This window comes from Neomonachus schauinslandi, chromosome 14, assembly GCF_002201575.2.
Source record: "Neomonachus schauinslandi chromosome 14, ASM220157v2, whole genome shotgun sequence".
NCBI lineage: Eukaryota > Metazoa > Chordata > Mammalia > Carnivora > Phocidae > Neomonachus > Neomonachus schauinslandi.
Window position 1 is genome coordinate 57,633,777 of NC_058416.1, and position 20,497 is coordinate 57,654,273.

The window sequence follows — 20,497 nt, forward strand, 5'->3', positions numbered from 1 at the left end:
GCTGGGCCCCCACTCTTTCTCTCTCTCTCTCTTCCTCTCTCTCTAAAAATAAATCAATAAATCTTAAAAAATAAATAAACATTTTAAATAAGCAAATACAAATAAGTTAAAACAAGAGCTATCATATTGGAAGGCCTGAGGTTGTCACAGATGCTAAAGAAACAGCTGTGAGGTGCATACCATCCCCCATAGGAGAGCATCTTCTTGTCAGAGAGGGAGGGGATTCATGTGGCTTTGCCTCAGGTGACCTGGGAGCATTATCTTTACTATTTGAACAAGTGCCTCTTCCCCTAATCCACTGTTGATACTCCTCCCTCTCTCTCTCTCTCTCACAAGCACACACACACATGCACGCACTCATATACACATGCCCTGTGATAGTGTTCACCCATGGCCATGATTCTCCTGGAAGACTTCAAGGCCCCCCCACAGAGGCTGTTCCCTTCTTCATCTTCCTACAAAAAAACAAAACCTGAGAACTTTTATTAGATGTGAGGAAAAGGCAGAGGGAATTGAAATTGGCAATTACATCACAACACACTCAAAGTAGAATTAAATTGTTGAGGCTAGTCAGATAATAGTTATTACTCAACTGTAAAATAATTGTCATTCATAGAGTAACAGAGACACTATTCAGAAAAAGAGTATGACTCTAAAAGCCCTGAAGCTATTTTTAAATGCATATTTCATAGCAGAATAGAAGTTACATCTCTGAATAAATCCTTTATCATTTGATGGTCTTGTTCTTGAGGGAATTAACTAGTGATTTTTACTGCTAGTATTTCTATTGACTTAATTTATTAATAATCTGAAAATGTTTTTTTCCTTGTATGTGTCCTGCATCATGCAGTATTTACCCTTCAATTAGCAGCGTACGGTGTGACAATATTAATAAAGCTATAGGGATATAGTACATCTGATCCTGGTCTGCTGCCATGTTTTCTCAAAATGATAAATATGATGTAAAAACTATTATGGTCATAAGGTGTCAAGGATGACCATGACTAAGGTACCTTAAATTAAGACAGGCAATTTAAAACTGTAACACTAATGTCCACGGTGTTATTTTTTTCTCTCTTGCATGTCATAAAATTGGGGGTCCTCCTGCAGCTTTGTTGCATGGGGGGGAATGGTCTCAGCGGTGCAGTGCTGGGACAGGGCTCTCTTCCAGACATTTTCTGATGGGCACTGAGCTATACGGTCACAGCAGGATCAATACACATCAGGTCACAGAAAAGGTGTGGACTTCACAAACTGTACACAGGCAGATTTTTCCAGGTATTTGAGCCCCTTGCACACTTAAAATGTACAAGTAAAGCCTTATCTTGAGACTATCACCAAACACTGCAATTGCTCATTCACTTAATAACAAATTATTGGGATTCCTACCATGAGGCACAGGCTCTACAATGACAACAGTGACAACCACGCAGTCCCTACAAAGTCTCAGGGAGCTAGGAGGAGCAAGATGGCAGAGGAGTAGGAGACCTAAATTTCATCTGGTCCCAGGAATTCAACTAGATAGGGATCAAACCATTCTGAACACCTACAAACTCAATAGGAGATCAAAGAAAAGAATAGCAGCAACTCTCTGAGCAGAAAATGACCACTTTGTGGAAGGTCTCTTCTGATTTGTTTAGTGTATATTTTTCTGGGGTTGTAGTTACCCTGTTAACATTTTGTTCTCTCATTCATCTATTCTCCTCTGGACAAAATGACAAGACTGAAAAAATCACCTCAAAAAAAAGAACAAAAGGCAGTACTGACTGCCAGGGACCTAATCAATATGCACATTAGTAAGATATTGGAACTAGAGTTCAGAATGACGATTATAAAGATACTAGCTGGGCTTGAAAAAAGCACAGAAGATATTAGAGAAACCCTTTCTGGAGAAATAAAAGAACTAAAATCTAACCAAGTCGAAATCAAAAAGGCTATTAATGAGGTGCAATAAAAAATGGAGGCTCTAAATGTTCACAATACCCAAACTGTGGAAAGAGCCAAGATGTCCATTGACAGATGAATGGATAAAGAAGATGTGGTATATATGTACAATGGAATATTATGCAGCCACCAAAAGGAATGAAATCTTGCCATTTGCAGTGACCTGGAGGGTATTATGCTGAGCGAAATAAGTCAAGCAGAGAAAGACATGTATCATATGACCTCACTGATACGAGGAATTCTTAATCTCAGGAAACAAACTGAGGGTTGCTGGAGTGGTGGGGGGTGGGAGGGATGGGCTGGCTGGGTGATAGACATTGGGGAGGGTATGTGCTATGGTGAGCGCTGTGAATTGTGTAAGACTCTTGAATCACAGACCTATACCTCTGAAACAAATAATACATTATATGTTTAAAAAAAAAAAGATAGCAGGAGGGGAAGAATGAAGGCGGGGAATCGGAGGGGGAGACAAACCATGAGAGAATATGGACTCTGAAAAACAAACTGAGGGTTCTAGAGGGGAGGGGTGTGGGAGGATGGGTTAGCCTGGTGATGGGTATTAAAGAGGGCACGTTCTGCATGGAGCACTGGGTGTTATACACAAACAATGATCATGGAACACTACATCAAAAATTAATGATGTAATGTATGGTGATTAACATAACATAATAAAATAAATAAATAATAAAATAAAATAAAAAATGGAGGCTCTAACTGCTAGGATAAATGAGGCAGTAGAGAGAATTAGTGATATAGAAAGCCAAATGATGGAAAATAAAGAAGCTGAGAAAAAGAGATAAACAACTACTGGATCACGAGGGCAGAATTCGAGAGATAAGTGATACCATAAGATGAAACAATATTAGAATAATTGGGATCCCAGAAGAAGAAGAAAGAGAGAGAGGGGCAGAGGGTGTATTGGAGCAAATTATAGCAGAGAACTTCCCTAATTTGGGGAAGGAAACAGGCATCAAAATCCAGGAGGCACAGAGAACCCCCCTCAAAATCAATAAAAATAGGTCAACACCCCGACATCTAATAGTAAAACTTACAAGTCTCAGAGACAAAGAGAAGATCCTGAAAGCAGCTCAGGACCAGAGATCTATAACCTACAATGGTAGAAACATTAGATTGGCAACAGACCTATCCACAGAGACCTGGAAGGCCAGAAAGGACTGGCATGATATATTCAGAGCACTAAATGAGAAAAATATGCAGCCAAGAATACTATATCCAGCTAAGCTGTCATTGAAAATAGAAGAAGAGATTAAAAGCTTCCAGGACAAACAAAAACTAAAGGAATTTGCAAACACGAAAGCAGCCCTACAAGAAATATTGAAAGGGATCCTCTAAGCAAAGAGAGAGCCTAAAAGCAACATAGACCAGAAAGGAACACAGACAATATACAGTAACAGTCACCTTACAGGCAATACAATGGCACTAAATTCATATCTTTCAATGGTTACCCTGAATGTAAATGGGCTAAGTGCCCCAATCAAAAGACACAGGCTATCAGATTGGATAAAAAAACAAGACCCATCGATATGCTGCCTGCAAGAGACTCATTTTAGACCCAAAGACACCCCCAGATTGAAAGTGAGGGGGTGGAAAACCATTTACCATGCTAATGGACACCAAAAGAAAGCTGGGGTGGCAATCCTTATATCACACAAATTAGATTTTAAACCAAAGACTATAATAAGAGATGAGGAAGGACACTATATCCTACTTAAAGGGTCTATCCAACAAGAAGATCCAACAATTGTAAATATCTATTCCCCTAACATGGGAGCAGCCAATTATATAAGCCAATTAATAACAAAAGCAAAGAAACACATCGACAACAATACAGTAATAGTGGGGGACTTTAACACCCCCCTCACTGAAATGGACAGATCATCTAAGCAAAAGATCAACAAGGAAATAAAGACCTTAAATGACACACTGGACCAAATGGACTTCACAGATCTATTCAGAACATTCCATCCCAAGCAACAGAATACACATTCTTCTCTAATTCCCATGGAACATTCTCCAGAATAGATCACATCCTAGGTCACAAATCAGATCTCAACCGATACCAAAAGATTGAGATCATTCCCTGCATATTTTCAGACCACAATGCTTTGAAACTAGAACTCAATCACAAGAGGAAAGTCGGAAAGAACTCAGATACATGGAGGCTAAAGAGCATCCTCCTAAAGAATGAATGGGTCAACCAGGAAATTAAAGAAGAATTTTTAAAATTTATGGAAACGAATGAAAACACAACTGTTCAATAACTTTGGGCTGCAGCAAAGGCAGTCCTAAGAGGAAAGTATACAGCAATACAAGCCTTTCTCAAGAAACAAGAAAGGTCTCAAATACACACCCTAACCCTACACCTAAAGGAGCTGGAGAAAGAATAGCAAATAAAGTCTAAACCCAGCAGGAGAAGAGAAATCATAAAGATCAGAGCAGAAATCAATGAAATAGAAACCAAAAGAATAGTAGAACAGATCAACGAAACTAGGAGCTGGTTCTTTGAGATAATTAACAAGATTGATAAGCCCCTGGCCAGACTTACCAAAAAGAAAAGAGAAATGGCCCAAATAAATAAATCATGAATGCAAAAGGAGAGATTACAACCGACACCAAAGAAATACAAATAATTATAAGAACATATTATGACTAACTCTATGCCAGCAAATTAGATAATCTGGAAGAAGTGGATGCATTCCTAGAGATGTATCAACTACCAAAACTGAACCAGGAAGACATAGAAAACCTGAACAGACCTGTAACCATTGAGGAAATTGAAGCAGTAATCAAAAACCTCCCAACAAACAAGAGCCCAGGGCCAGATGGCTTCCTAGGGGAATTCTACCAAACATTTAAAGAAGAATTAATACCTATTCTTCTGAAACTGTTCCAAAAAATAGAAATGGAAGGAAAACTTCCAAACTCATTTTATGAGGCCACCATTACTTTGATCCCCAAACCAGCCAAACACTCCATCAAAAAGGAGAATTACAGACCAATATCCCCAATGAACATGGATGCAAAAATTCTCACGAAAATACTAGCCAATAGGATCCAACAGTACATTAAAAGGATTATTCACCACGACAAAGTGGGATTTATTCCTGGGCTGCAAGGTTGGTTCAACATCCACAAATCAATCAATGTGATACAATACATTAATTAATGAAAGAAAGAACAGGAGCACCTGGGTGGTTCAGTCGGTTAAGCATCTGCCTTCGGCTCAGATCATGATTTCAGGGTCACGGGATTAGGCCCACGTCAGGCTCTCTGCTCTGCGGAGAGTCTGTTTCTCCCTCTCCCTCTGCTGCTCCCCCTGCTCTTCTCTCTCTCTGTCAAATAAATAAAATCTTTAAAAATAAATAAATAAATAAATAAATAAATAAATAAATAAAAGAACAAGAACTGTATGATCCTCTCAACAGATGCAGAGAAAGCATTTGACAAAGTACAGCATCCTTTCTTGATCAAAACTCTTCAGAGTATAGGGATAGAAAGTACATACCTCGGGCGCCTGGGTGGCTCAGTTGGTTAGGCGACTGCCTTCGGCTCAGGTCATGATCCTGGAGTCCCGGGATCGAGTCCCGCATTGGGCTCCCTGCTCGGCGGGGAGTCTGCTTCTCCCTCTCCCACTCCCCGTTTGTGTTCCCTCTCTCGCTGTGTCTTTCTCTGTCAAATAAATAAATAAAATCTTTAAAAAAAAAAAAAAGAAAGTACATACCTCAATATCATAAGAGCCATCTATGAGAAACCCACAGTAAATATAATTCTCAATGGGGAATAATTGAGAGCTTTCCCCCTAAAGTCAGGAACACAGCAGGGATGTCCACTATCACCACTGCTATTCAACACAGTACTAGAAGTCCTAGCCACAGCAATCAGACAACAAAAAGACATAAAAGGCATCTGAATCAGCAAAGAAGCAGTCAAACTCTCACTCTTTGCAGATGATATGATACTTTATGTGGAAAACACAAAAGACTCCATCCCAAAACTGCTAGAACTCATACACGAATTCAGTAAAGTGGCAGGATATAAAATCAATGCACAGAAATCAGTGGCATTCCTATACACCAACAACAAGACAGAAGAAAGAGAAATTAAGGAGTCGATCCCATTTACAATTGCACCCAAAACCATAAGATACCTAGGAATAAATCTAACCAAAGACGCAAAGAATCTGTACTCAGAAAACTATAAAATACTCCTGAAAGAAATTGAGGAAGACAAAACAATGGAAAAACGTTCCATGCTCATGGATTGGAAGAACAAATATTGTGAAGATGTCAATGCTACCTAGAGCAATCTATACATTCAATGCAATCCCTTTCAAAATACCATCCACTTTTTTCAAAGACATGGAACAAAGAATCCTAAAATTTGTATGGAACCAGAAAAGACCCGAATAGCCAGAGGAATGTTGAAAAAGCAAAGCAAAGCTGGTGGCATCACAATTCCGGACTTCAAGCTCTATTACAAAGCTGTCATCATCAAGACAGTATGGTACTGGCACAAAAACAGACACATAGATGAATGGAACAGAATAGAGAGCCCAGAAATGGACCCTCAACTCTATGGTCAGCTCATCTTCGACAAAGCAGGAAAGAATGTCCAATGGAAAAAAGACAGTCTCTTCAACAAATGGTGTTGGGAAAATTGGACAGCCACATGCAGAAGAATGAAACTGGGCCATTTCCTTACACCACACACAAAAATAGACTCCAAATGGTTGAAAGACCTCAATGTGAGACAGGAGTCCATCAAAATCCTAAAGGAGAACACAGGCAGCAACTCCTTCGACCTCAGCCGCAGCAACTTCTTCCTAGAAACATCGCCAAAGACAAGGGAAGCAAGGGCAAAAATGAACTATTGGGACCTCATCAAGATAAAAAGCTTTTGCACAGCAAAAGAAACAGTCAACAAAACCAAAAGACAACCGACAGACTGGGAGAAGATATTTGCAAATGACATATCAGATAAAGGGCTAGTATCCAAAATCTATAAAGAACTTATCAAACTCAACAACCAAAGAACAAATGATCCAATCAAGAAATGGGCAGAAGATATGAACAGATATTTTTCCAAAGAAGACATCCAAATGGCCAACAGACACATGAAAAAGTACTCAATGTCGCTCAGCATCAGGGAAATCCAAATCAAAACCTCAATGAGATATCACCTCACACCAGTCAGAATGGCTAAAATTAACAAGTCAGGAAACGACAGATGTTGGTGGGGATGCGGAGAAAGGAGAACCCTCCTACACTGTTGGTGGGAATGCAAGCTGGTGCAGCTACTCTGGAAAACAGTATGGAGGTTCCTCAAAAAGTTGAAAATAGAGCTGCCCTACGACCCAGCAATTGCACTACTGGGTATTTACCCCAAAGATACAAATGTAGGGATCTGAAGGGGTATGTGCACCCCGATGTTTATAGCAGCAATGTCCACAATAGCCAAACTATGGAAAGAGCCAAGATGCCCATCGACAGATGAATGGATAAAGATGTGGTATGTGTACACACACACACACACACACACACACACACACACACACAATGGAATATTATGCAACCATCAAAAGGAATAAAATCTTGCCATTTGCAGTGACGTGGATGGAACTGGAGGGTATTATGCTGAGCGAAATAAGTCAATCAGAGAAAGACATGTATCATATGATCTCACTGATATGAGGAATTCTTAAACTCAGGAAACAAACTGAGGGTTGCTGGAGTGGTGGGTGGTGGCAGGGATGGGGTGGCTGGGTGATAGACATTGGGGAGGGTATGTGCTATGGTGAGCGCTGTGAATTGTGTAAGACTTTTGAATCACAGACCTGTACCTCTGAAACAAATAATACATTATATGTTAAAAAAAAGAAGATAGTAGGAAGGGTAAAATGAACGATGGGAAATCAGAGGGGGAGATGAACTATGAGAGACTGTAGTCTCTGAAAAACAAACTGAGGGTTCTAGAGGGGTGGGGGTGGGTGGATGAGTTAGCCTGGAGATGGGTGTTAAAGAGGGCACGTATTGAATGGAGCACTGGGTGTTATATGCAAACAATGAATCATGGAACACTACATCAAAAACTAATGATGTAATGTTTGGTGATTAATATAACATAATAAAATTTAAAAAAAAAAAAGTCTCAGGGAGTTTCCAGGCTGGTGGCTAAGACACTAGAATGAACTGAGCACCATCCATGGCATAGTCAGCTCCTGTGCAGTATACCAGCGGCGAGTCTCCCTTGTGGGGTCTGAGAGCAGGTGTATCCTACTCCTACAGCAGTAGTCATGCAGCTTAACTAATGAGCCGGAGCTGGACCCATAGAAAGAGATAATAAATAGGTTCTGTTGAACCACAGACTAATCACTGAATATTGGTAATGGTTGGAAATGGCCAAGATGGCCAAATAGTATAAGAGAGACAGGAATTAGGAGCTTCGGTTGGAAAGCCATCCTGGGATGTTTGAGGGTGTGAGTTCCTGACACCACATTCTCTGGCCCTAAAGTATCTCAGAATGGTGCTCTCTTCATCAGCTCTGCCTTTAGGTCTACTTCTTTCTCCTCTCATCTTCTTTCCCAGTTGCTACCAAGAAGTAAAAGAGTAGGTGTGGCAAAGACAAGAAGTCAGTTTGACTAACTGCTTCTTACTTCCATCCTTCCCCTTACCTTTTATATGCTTGGCTACACAAGGATAAAAGGGAATGTGAACTCAAGTGGAGATAAAAGTCCCAGATTTTTTTTTTCACCTGTCAACCAATACCAAAGGACATTTTCATTATAAATTGAATAGAAAAAATATATATCTGACTAATAACATGAGATTAAAGATCCTGGGCATAATAATGCCAAATCCTTAAATAAATGGACATCTAAGCTCCATTAAAAATGAAGAGAAAACTCTGGCAGAATTTATTACAGGATTTTAGCCTTGAAGGCAGGAAGTCATAGCTTCCCTACCTTCACATTTTCAACCAAAAATCACCTTCTTTCAGTTAGCAATTGGGAAGAAAAACGATATCTTTGTATCTCTTAAGAAAGTATTGAAAAATGGTAATATAATTAAGAAATTGAGAGAAATGTTAATTTTTTCTGTATTAAATTGAAGTAGGATAGGGTGAACACCACCATTTTAATGGATTGTATGATAAATTATGGGTTCACTCTCTGGCCCCCATCTGTGTGTGTAGTTTATTTTTTTTTTAAGATTTTATTTATTTATTTGAGAGAGAGAATGAGAGATAGAGAGCATGAGAGGGGAGAGGGTCAGAGGGAGAAGCAGACCCCCCGCTGAGCAGGGAGCCCGATGTGGGACTCGATCCCGGGACTCCAGGATCATGACCTGAGCCGAAGGCAGTCGCTTAACCAACTGAGCCACCCAGGCGCCCTGTGTGTGTAGTTTATTAACTAAAGGAAAACAAAAAGTAAAACAAGGTATTTAATCCATCCTCTCGTTCCTGTGAACATCCTTTTCCCTTATTGACCCTTGCCGTACATTTCTTAAAAACCTCCGTCGTTAAGATCCTGTGTTTACTGCACCAAATTATAGTTCTTTATGTCACTTTTCTCTTTCTTCCAGAGCTTCTTTGAAGGGCAGTCCGCACCATGGGACTCTGCTAAGAAAGATGAAAACAGAATGAAGAACAGATATGGGAATATCATTGCATGTAAGTGTTAACAGTGTAATTGTGCTGTGGTATAACTTTCTTTTCACATCTGCTAAGATTGACCACCAGCCTCACGCAGTGAGAATTTACAGTGCAATTACTGCCTTCATCCTTCTGGAAAAGCTGGTATGCTCGTATTAAAGAAAGGAAAAACTATCTAAATACCCCCACTACGTCAATGTGTCTTGCTGTGGGGCTAGTTTTACTTTCAGATTTAAGGTTTGGGTAACATAGGTAATGCTAAAATGCTGAGAAAGAAAATGCATTTTAGGAGTAAACATAATAGTCCTAATGTTTCCCAGCTGCTACATGAGAATGAATAGAAATAATGATGTGCAACACACCTTAATGCAAGGAGCTCAGAGTTCTCAGCAAGCATTAACTAATTAATCCTCCAAGCACTTGGGTTAGGTAGGTCAGTAATAGCCCCATTTTAAGGACAGGAAACTGAAACTCAGAAGTTAAATGATAGTCCCCATATCAAAACACTTATTAGCAAAAGAGTGAGGATTATATCTCAGAAATTCCCAGTTCCTGTGACGCTGAATGTTACCAATCCATAATGCCTTAGACCGTTTTTAAATCGAATCCAACCTCATTAATGTTCCATAACGATGCTGAGACGTGTGGTAGATTGATGAACCTCCTTCTCCTGGGGCTAGAGCCATCCATCCCCTGCATTAAACTGCTCCAAGCCACACAGGACTGCCCCAAGGTACTGACAGGTACTAACAGAGTTAATACTATTTCTGAAGATACATAAATTCAGACAAACAAACAAACAGTGTGGGAATAGAACCAGAGAGCTTGTAGCTCCTCATGTCTTACTGCTATTGAGAGAACACACTGGAAATGTTTGGGTAGTCCAGGGAACAATGTATTAGCTTTATTGATTGTGAAAGTGCTGTGAAATTTTATTTGTCTGAGTTAACATTTCTTGGAAAGACAGGAGAGCCTGCCCAACGGAAGTTTCTGTGACTATAGAAGTGTTCCATGCCTGCATTATCTGAAACAGTAGCCACACGCCCCATGAGCACTTGAAAAGTGGCTGGTGCCACCAAGGAACTGAGATTTAAATTGTATTTGACTTTAATTACTTTGAATTTAAATAATACATGAGACTAGTGGCTCCCACTATTGGACGGTGCGATGGACAGTGTGTTTTACTGTGAAAAAGGAGGGGGTGGGGTTTACATATGATAGGAAAGAACCATCCTGACTGCGCATGAGCACACCCTGTTCTCCCTCTGGCCGCTCCTAAGTCCCAGCCACTGGTGTTGCAGGTGACAAGTGCTAGCTCCGAGTGTTTTGTCTGTTCATTGACTTAGTGCTTCGAGTGGTCACCTCAGAGTCCTTGTTAGTCAGAAGCTGCTTCCCTAAGATCTAAGGCTTCATTGCCCCTCAGTGGATTCAGTCAACACTATGTAGCACCAGACACCGGGCCCACAGTGAGGATTCCAAGGTGACAGGGACAAATGTGCCCACCCACAGGACAGGGCAGAGTGGGTGGGTAACAGAGCACTGTGACGTCAGTCCCATGAGGTGACACGGCACCAGGCTGGAGCTGTGTGTGCAGTGCCACCAGCCTCAGGGAAGGAGAACCTGGCTTTTCACCGGAGGGTGGTCATGGGAGGTATTGGTTGACCAATATAGATCCCTCCAAGTTCCCTCATAGTCTCTGGGAGCAACTAAAGCTTCGCATTGTTAGGATCCAGATTTTTCATCATGGCTTACAGGGTTCTCTCCAGGAGTTCACTCAGTGCTGCAGCAATCTCCAAGGGGGTTCACAAAGTAAAATGGGGTGTTCACAGCATGTCCTGGGCCTCCCTCCATACCAGGTGGACGGGGAGGTTGGGAACCTTTGTCCTGCAGTCCCCCTAACATCCCAGATGTGGGCTTCCTGCTGCATGCACAGAAGGCAGTGTTGATGAGTGCGATTGTCAGCATGCTCAGAGATCCAGCCGGCCTTTGCTCAATAGAACTTTCAGCCTGCTTCTTCTTGATGCCTGAGTTCAATACCTGCACTTGGTGGGCACTTGAGGAATATTTCTGAATGATGAATGAAAAAAATAATAAAAGCTAGCATTTGTTAAGCGCTTCCTTTATGCTAGATGCCACTCTAAGCACTTTCCACATGTTACCTCACTCTCTTCCTGTAAGGATACCATGAAACAGGTAATACGATTGTTTCTGTCTTATAGGTGAGGCAGTTGAGGCATAGAGAAAGGTTACAGGGTTAATAAGATGTGGAAGCAGGATTCCAACCCAGGAGCAGCTTTTATAACAGTGCATGCATGGTTGGACGGTTGGTCCCCGCCGGGTTGCTTCCATGCCTGAACTTTTCTCCCTTAGCGTCATGGTCTGCAGGGGCCGGGGTAGGTGACAAGAGGCAGCTGAAAGACACTTTGGGCCCTCACCCCTTCCTCTGACCCCTGCGGACCCCAGAGAGAAATTCCGGAGCTGCCACTGCCCAGGGTCTCTTGCAGAAGCTCTTTGTTGATGACTTTTGTCGTCTGTTGTCTAAGAAGGATAGTAGGGGCAGGGCCTCATGTACGGATTAGTTGTTAACCTATTATCATTAATTGTCACCTAGCTCAGAATGGGTGCAGAGGGGAACAGGATGTCAGAGGACATTTAATAATGATCTGGGGGTGAGAAAGGCAGACGACAGGACCGCCTGCATCCTGCCTGGTCTGACCTAGGGCACTACTGGCTGGAGGGCACTGGCCAGCGCGTTGGAACATAGGGTGGGAAGGGAAACAGAACAAGAGATCAGTGTGATCTAACCTACCTCCCAACATTATTGAAATAAAAATTTATACTGTCTTTTTTTTTGTGAGGACATTGAAAAGCCACAAATTCTATGCAAATATAAAATATTTTAATTCTATTAAGTGCTGTTCTCGTCTTCAAATTGAGGCATGGAGAGACAAAATGACCTGCCTGTGATCACATGAGGAGGTAGTCGTCCTTTTGTGATGTAAAACATATTTTTTCTAATTTAATTATTTGGGAAAGTTTGTTTTTATAGACCTAGGTAGAGGTATGGCCCCTCCACGAACATGAGAATGGCCTACGTTGATTGCTTCCTTTCTATGAAAAGTCTGCAGGCTCTCCATGGCATTCCAAGTGGATTCTCTCCTCTAAAGTTCTCTTCAGCCTCCAGAAGCCCCACCCACCTTGTCTCTACCTTGACCTTCTAGATATTGGGTGTGCCTCTGTTTTCCATAGAAACATTGAATGTCATTCCTCTACCTGATTTCTCCTTATGGCTGCACTGAGAGTGTGTGCTCAAATAGACCAAATAATTTATCCCTTCATTCAACAAATACTTTGTGATCACATACTATTTGCCAGACACCATGCTAGGCACTGTTACAGAAGGATGATTAAACATAATCAGGCACTGCCCTCCCAGCCATTACCATCTAGGGCAGGGCTTGGCAGACTCTTTCTGAAAAGGGCAGATAATAAATACTTTAGGCTTTGCACGCTGGCTAGTTTCAGTTCAAAACATCGACTTGCAGGTGCTGACTCCTGGTTTAGTGAAGAACAGATCCCACTGGGACAACTTTTCATTTCTACCACCCAGGGCTCACTTCTGCCACCACCATCATCATCTTCAGCCCTCAAGACCCTGCACTTAAGATGGATGATTTTAATACCCCCTGTGTATTCACTGAATGTTCCATGACTTTAGAGTCTAGGGGCCAGAGCAGACCAAGACATGCATGAACTGATAGGAGAAGGGTACACGAGTGAGGGGTGGACTAATGAGAAAAGACCTTGGGCAAAAGAGATGAACACAGGATTTGGAGCTATAAGACCCAGTTGGGGTCTTGGCCCCACCATATACTAACCAAGTGACCTTGGATAAGTCATGAACGTTCTCAATGTCAGTTTCCTGAGTTTCACCTGTTCCGGAAACAAACTTAAATGCCACATAAAAAGAACATTGATTGTTGTTAGGTGAAAAAAAATCCCATCTTTTCTTATTACTCCTGTGTTGCTCTTTACTCTTCAGTTTAGTGGATTCCATAGGTCATGTAAAAACTTTTTTTTTTAATTTATTTATTTGTCAGAGAGAGCACAAGCAGGGGGAACGGCAGGCAAAACCCCCCAAAGATTTTAGGGACACCTGGGTGGCTCAGTCGGTTAAGCATCTGCCTTCAGCTTGGGTCATGATCCCAGAGTCCTGGGATCAAGCCCCACATCGGGCTCCTTGCTCCACGGGGAATCTGCTTCACCCTCTGCCTCTCTCTCTCTCTCTCTCTCTATGTCTCATGAATAAATAAATAAATAAATAAATAAAAGTCTTTTTTAAAAAATAAGAAAAATAAATAAAAATCAGCATTTGGAAGCCTCAAGTTCCAAGTGATGAGCTGGTAGGCAGTTGCAGGCACCACCTTGCTCCCTAATTGTTAGCACGACCCTGCACAGTGACCCAGCCCCTGATGGGCTGTGACTCTGGGCTCCATTTCTGGGTGGTTTGCTGTCACCTGGCTGATTTTCTACCTTTCACCTGCCCTCCATCCTGTTCCCTCCCCGTCTTTCAGTGTTTCTTCATCAGGTTGCATTGTTTGCTCTTGTGCTTTTCTAAAGACAACATCAAAAAGAGATTTCTGTGCCCCAGCTACACTATCATCCAGGCTCCTATTCTTCCATCTCAGTTGCTGTGACATCTGGAAGCCATTCTCTGTGCACACATGTTATCTTTTGCTTTTTTCCATGTATTTTTTTTATGTATCAGAATTATTCTATTTTTTATTGAGGTATAGCTGACACACAATGTTACATTAGTTTCAGGTGTATCACATAGCAATTGGACAAGTTTGTTCGTTCTGTGCTCACATGATTTCATGTGCAGATACATATGAAATGATTACTGTAATCAAGCTAGTTAACAGATGGTCTCACATAGTTGCCATTTGTGAGTGTGCAGTGAGAGCCCCTGAAATCTACTCTCTTGGCATGTTTCTAGTGTTTAATATAGGATCATTAACTATAGTCATCATACTGTACATGAGATTTCTAGACTTATTCATCCCACATAATTGCAACTTTGTATCCTCTGGCCAACATCTGCCCATGCCCCCCCCCGCCACTCCTGGAGTCACCTTTCTACTCTGCTTCTCTGAGTCCCACTGTTTTAGATTCCAGATATAAGTGAAATCACGCAGGTTTTTCTGTGTCCAGCTTATTTCACTTAGCAGGATGCCTCTGAGTTTCCTCCGCATTGTGGCAAACTATAATCTTTTCATCTAGTTTTCTGTTGTTTTCGGAAATCACTCTAGAACTGTCTGTGATTATTTATGTAATTCCGTACAAGGCTCTATGCTGGCATATCCTGAGATAACAATCACTTAGGCCTCCTCCAGACAATTATTAATGCTTTTTAAGTGGGGTATCCAAATCCTTAGATACCACGGCAATCCACCCCAGCTAAGTAGGATGAGTTTTATACTACCCGTGGGTTGCAGAAACACTACCGCTGTTGCCTTGAATCCCAGAACTGCCCTGGGCCAGCCCTTGCCCAGCCTCTGAGTCAGGCTTGCAATCCTAGAGAGTGGTCCCAAGTTGGTGTGAGCACCGCAGGTTGTTCTGACGAATCATTTCATTTGGGAGCTTCTTGATTTGAGACTCTTTATGGGTCTTTACTTATAGTAGTGAAAATATTGTTAAAATAGTATTGTTAGAGTTGTGGAAGAATTTGAGATAAAAAGAATAAAAATACTTATCCAAATCCCGCTTATGTATGCACCCATATCAGTTTCTTTATAGGCATGGGGAAGCATATAACCATCCCCCCTCCCCCCTAAAAAATGATGTAATTGTAGAAAAGTTGTTTATACTGCCTGAGAAGCCTACTTCATAGCACCTAATGCTTCAGGAATGACCACCAGTGAGGAGGAGGAACTGGGGGGTTCGGTCAACCTATCTTAGAAATTCTCCTTAGTGCTTTTCAGAGAACTTAAGAAGTGTCAGTAATAATCACATTCCCTGTTTTGCAACATCGTTTGCATATAAAATGGTTTTAATGGTGCTTAAAAACTGTTTATTGGCTTTTGCTCTTAAGTTAAACTTTTCCCTTATTTACATTATAAATTTGCTGAGCTAGTCCTTTCCAAATATAAACAAATACCCCCCTCCACCACGCCACAAAAACAGCCCTCCTGATTTTCTCAGTGGTTCCTAATTATAATTAATTTTGAGCTTAAGATACACACCAAATCTCCTGGCTAACGGGAACCCCTTTGAGCCTAGGGTCCTCTTTTCTGGGGGCTGGCAGTTGAAGATAAGGAGCCAGAAATCTGCAGGCCCTTCCCAGGCTCCCTCCCCCGCCTTTCTATGGTCCATTCAATGAAGACATATTGGTCTGCCATGTGCCAGGCTCTTTACCAACCTAAAGGAATTCTTTCAACAGATATTACTGAGTGCCTGTTACATGCAAGGCACTATCCTAGGTATCAGAGTCAGAGAGACAGAGCAGGGGAACAGAACAAAATTCTTTGCCTGTATAGCACTTGACATTCTTATGGGGGCAACAGAAAAAGTCACCAAGTAAACCGTATAATATGTCTTATTAGAAAGTGAGGCATGTAACGGAAAATGGAGCAGTGAAAGGAGACGTGTGAGGCAGAGGTTAGAGTTTTTAAGTTGTGGTCAAGAAAGGCCTCCCTGAGAGGATCAGATGCAAGCCAAGGCCTGACACAGGTGAGGAAGGGAGCCAGCTCCCAGCAGAGGCCATCAGGGGGCAGACCTGCCTCAGCAATGAGGCCAGTGTTATTGGAGCAGGGTGAGGGTGAGCAAGGACAGAGATGGAAATGTGACGAACCGGGGTGACCATGGTGGCCCAGAGTGGACACAGCCCCTGATGTTTTCCAGGGAAGGGGCAGGGGAGGAGAGACTTAAATGATTATACAAAGGAATTAAATGATTATTGAAATAAATAAAGTTAAGGGCCACAAAGAAGAGGTATATGGTATGGTGAGACTCTGTAATGGGGGATTGACTTCTTCAGGTGGTGTGGGAAGGCTTCCCTGGGGATGTGAAATGGAAGACCACTGAGTAAAGGGGTAGAGCAAACGGGTGTTGCAGACAGAGGGTGCATCATGTGAACACACCCTTCACATGAGAGAACCCCTTGAGTCTGAGGAACTAAAGGAAGGCCAGGTAGCCAGAGCTGGGGTTTAAATGGAAGCCAGACCTGCAGGGCCTTCTAGGAAAGATTAAGGATTTTAGTGTTCATTAGAAAAACAAAAGGGAGCCTCAGCGAAGGGTTTTTTTGAGGAGGGGGTGGGGGTTATTCATTAAATTTGCATTTGGAAAATTTAATCTGACTGCAAAATGAAAAATGAATTGGAAGGGGACACTAGCTAAGAGATTCTTTCAGTTGCCCAAGTGAAAAGCAATGATAATGTGGACTAGGAAGAAGAGAAATAGACAGATTCAAGAGAGGTTATTGATCAAATCAAATAGATTGGATGTGGGGTAAGGAAGATAGAGGAGACAGAGTTGCTTCTATGTTTCTAACTCACAGGAGGATGGATGAGTGGTGCATGGATGGTGAATGGTTAGACAGATGGAAGGATGGGACATTTACTCCACTGGGAACACTGGAAGGGAACCACACTTGGCAGGGAGCTCAGGGATAGGTCTGATGTTGGCAGTAGCAGGGAAAGCTTATGAATTGAATCTGGGGATGCACCAGGATGCCTGTGAAACATTCAAATGAGATGTCCAGTAAGCAGTTATATAGACTGCTCTGAAACCCGAAGGGGCGGGATCTGGGCCCAAATGGAAACCAGTGAATCTTGGGGCACAGAATGGCAGTTGAAACCATTGGCATGATAAGATTATCTGTGGAGGAAGCATGGAGGGCATCGAGAGCCCGGGACCCAGCCTGGAGGGGCTTCAGTAATGGGAAATACTGAGGCAATATTGCCTAATGTGTACAAAAGAGCATTGTGTCATGGAGAAGAATGGGTGTCAATAGTGTCCTGCTGAAAGATCTAGTGCAATGAAGACTCTGATGTAACACCGTGAGAATTATTCATGAAATTAGCAAACGGTGCTTTGAATGGAGTAGGCAGGGGGTGAGTAGGCAATGGGTGAGGATGTGATGGGAGGACAGACAGCTATATGAAAGGAAGAGAAGAGAGTCCCTTCTGAGCTTTGATTTTCATCCTCATTGTGTTACCCATGCCCTCCTACTCCATTTTCCTGGCTAATAGTGAGTTATCTAAGAGGAGAGTGAAACCTTTGACCCAATCTATCCCACCTGACTCTTTGAACTAGTGACCCAATCTTGATGCTCATGCTGAAAACCACTCTTCCAGGGTTTTGTTCCATAGCACTGTGCTTCTCTCTAGCAGGGGAGCCCCTCCAACAGTGTCACTTCTCAGGAATCCCTAACTGTCATGATCTGGTGTAGGAATAAAGGCAGGTGAAGGGAGGATGATGGGAACGAAGGGTTACTTGGGTAAGTATGGGCTGGCAGGGAGAGCTTTTGGTGTTAAAAATCAGATGGATGAGAATAAGGGAGAAACAAATCAACACAACATGTTTAGGAAGGCAAAAAAAAAAAAAATCTAGAAGAATTAGGCAAAATAAGAGTTAGGGGTCCTGCCAGGACACTGAAGATTAAAGAGTAAGGGTCTCTAGTTGAGGGTCTAGCTGTAAGCAATAAACACAGCAAGACCAAGTAACAAATAAAACTGACAGCAAGAGCAAAGATTAACATGGAGGCACCTACCACTAAACTCGAAGATTCCTCATTTGCTTGGTGCTCAGTACCAGCATGGCCTGAGCATTCAGGTGGGCACAAGCAGGGACACCAGGCTGGCATACAGGTCACACAGGGGTAGATCACTGAACACTTCCCATCTGTTCACTTGGCTCTTCTGCATCTTGTACCTTGAAACCAGTGCAGCAGCAGTCCTTGGCAAGTATGTAAGCGCAGGAGAAGCAAAGCCATTATTTGCAGAAATCAGTAGTAATTAAAATTAAATGGGCATCTCCTCTCAGAGGGCAAATGTTACTTAGATCATTGTGATTCCAATTTACCTTAAATATGTCATCAATATTTAGCAGAAAGAGAGAACTGGTTGGAGGTGAAATATTATCAATGTCACGCTTCACTTCTACTGCCGTAGTATTATCTAATCACATACAAGTGAATTGCAAGGCTATTACCCATATCCATCGTGTTTAAAATGAAAATGTTAAAATATTTGAAGCTACTTAGAGGTGTTTTAAATATAACGTTATGTGACAAAAAAGGCATAATTAACCCTTTTTAGAGACTTAGAGTAAAACACAGAGACCTGCTTTAAATGTCTAATTACCCCACCTCTAGTGTACAAATGCACACATCCATAAATGCATGCATTTACATATCCATAAATACACACATACACACACATAAATACCCACATACATACATACATAAATACACATAAATACATACACACATGCATAAATAAGTATACGTACATGGGAAAAAAACACCAGCAGATTATAATTTTTCAGTAGTAAGCAATGGTTTGTTATGCTTTATACCAGGTCTTTATGTGCCTATTTCTTACCCAAAAATATTACTTTTGCCCTTTTTCTTATAGTAAAGGCTTTTTTGAAAGGAATGAGAAGAATAGCAACAAGGCCTTTATATAGATTTTCTCAAAATGTCAGAGTTTGTCACCCTTTGTGATGGACTAACATTGAGTTGTGATTATAATATAAACATTTTTTGGATTTTGATCATTTTCCAGTCATCCATGGCTAAATGGATATCTTTTTCCCAATTATAAAAGGAATTCATATACATTAAGGAAAAATTATGCAGTAACAAAGAGTTGGGGAAAATTGCTCAGAACCTCACCAACTAAGTTCAAACCCTACTAACATTTTTTTCTGTTTCCTTCATCTTTTTTCTGTTCTCTGCCTTAAAGTTGTTGGCTTTATTTTTTAAAGTAAAAATAGGTCTGTTGTTTTATTTCTGATTATAAAGACAGTATAAACTGTGTAGACAATTAAAAGAGTATACCAAATCATAAAGATGAAAATAGATATTACTCCAAATTTGCCCACCCAGCAGAAATCCCACCCGTTTCACTTATCCCACTAAGCACTTCTACACACATATACAATTATTTCATATAAACAGACTCTTAAGAGACATGCTGCTTTTGCAACCTGCTCTAGTTCACTCCACAATATGTCACAGAGATCTTCTCAAGGAAAGTAATTAAAGCTATAGTAATACTTTTTGATGATTTTATCATATTCCATTGTTTTATAAGACTGTTAGTTCACAACCCTCCTCAAGCTTCCTGGGTGTCCTCTGAAACCAACTCTCAGACACAGAGGGAAGGGAGAGACCAAAGAAAGAGGCAAGGCACTTCGGGATGGTAGTTGGGAGTTTTAATTAGTAAAGGGAACTTATATACAAGGCTTGTATTGGGTGGCAGCAAGATGAGTGGATCCCTGCATCTGCCTGCCAAATCTTAAAGGTTTATGAAGAGATCTTAACTAGGTTCATTCACTTATATTGTGCAAGTCTTCTCAACGCCATATCACTATCTCAAGACTGTCCTTGGAGTAGCCCCTGGGAGCAGGAAAAACAAACAGAACCCACATTCCAAGGATAATGGGGGAATGGGTGAGGAATTTCAAGTGCCTGGGTCCAGCTCATGGGTCAACCACCGGTCACATCTTTTCGATGACCTTCCTCAACAGAGACCACTGTTGAGCAGTTCCCTGTTGATATCCTTGAATGGTTTGGAGTAGGTGAGGACAGAATAAATTGTGTTTTAGAAAAAGCAGCTCTCAGCATGGATTCACAAAATTCAACATCCATTTATGT

The 20,497-nt window shown here is 41.5% G+C and overlaps 1 protein-coding gene across 1 annotated transcript in view; it reads left to right on the top strand.

The window, feature by feature from the left end:
• The window catches only part of PTPRM (protein tyrosine phosphatase receptor type M), an 812,937-nt gene that overhangs the window by 700,451 nt on the left and 91,989 nt on the right, over nt 1-20,497 (top strand). Inside the window, exon 21 of the mRNA XM_044921209.1 lies at nt 9,546-9,633. Coding sequence (XP_044777144.1) covers nt 9,546-9,633 — 88 coding nt within the window. The remainder of the gene's footprint in view (nt 1-9,545; nt 9,634-20,497) is intronic.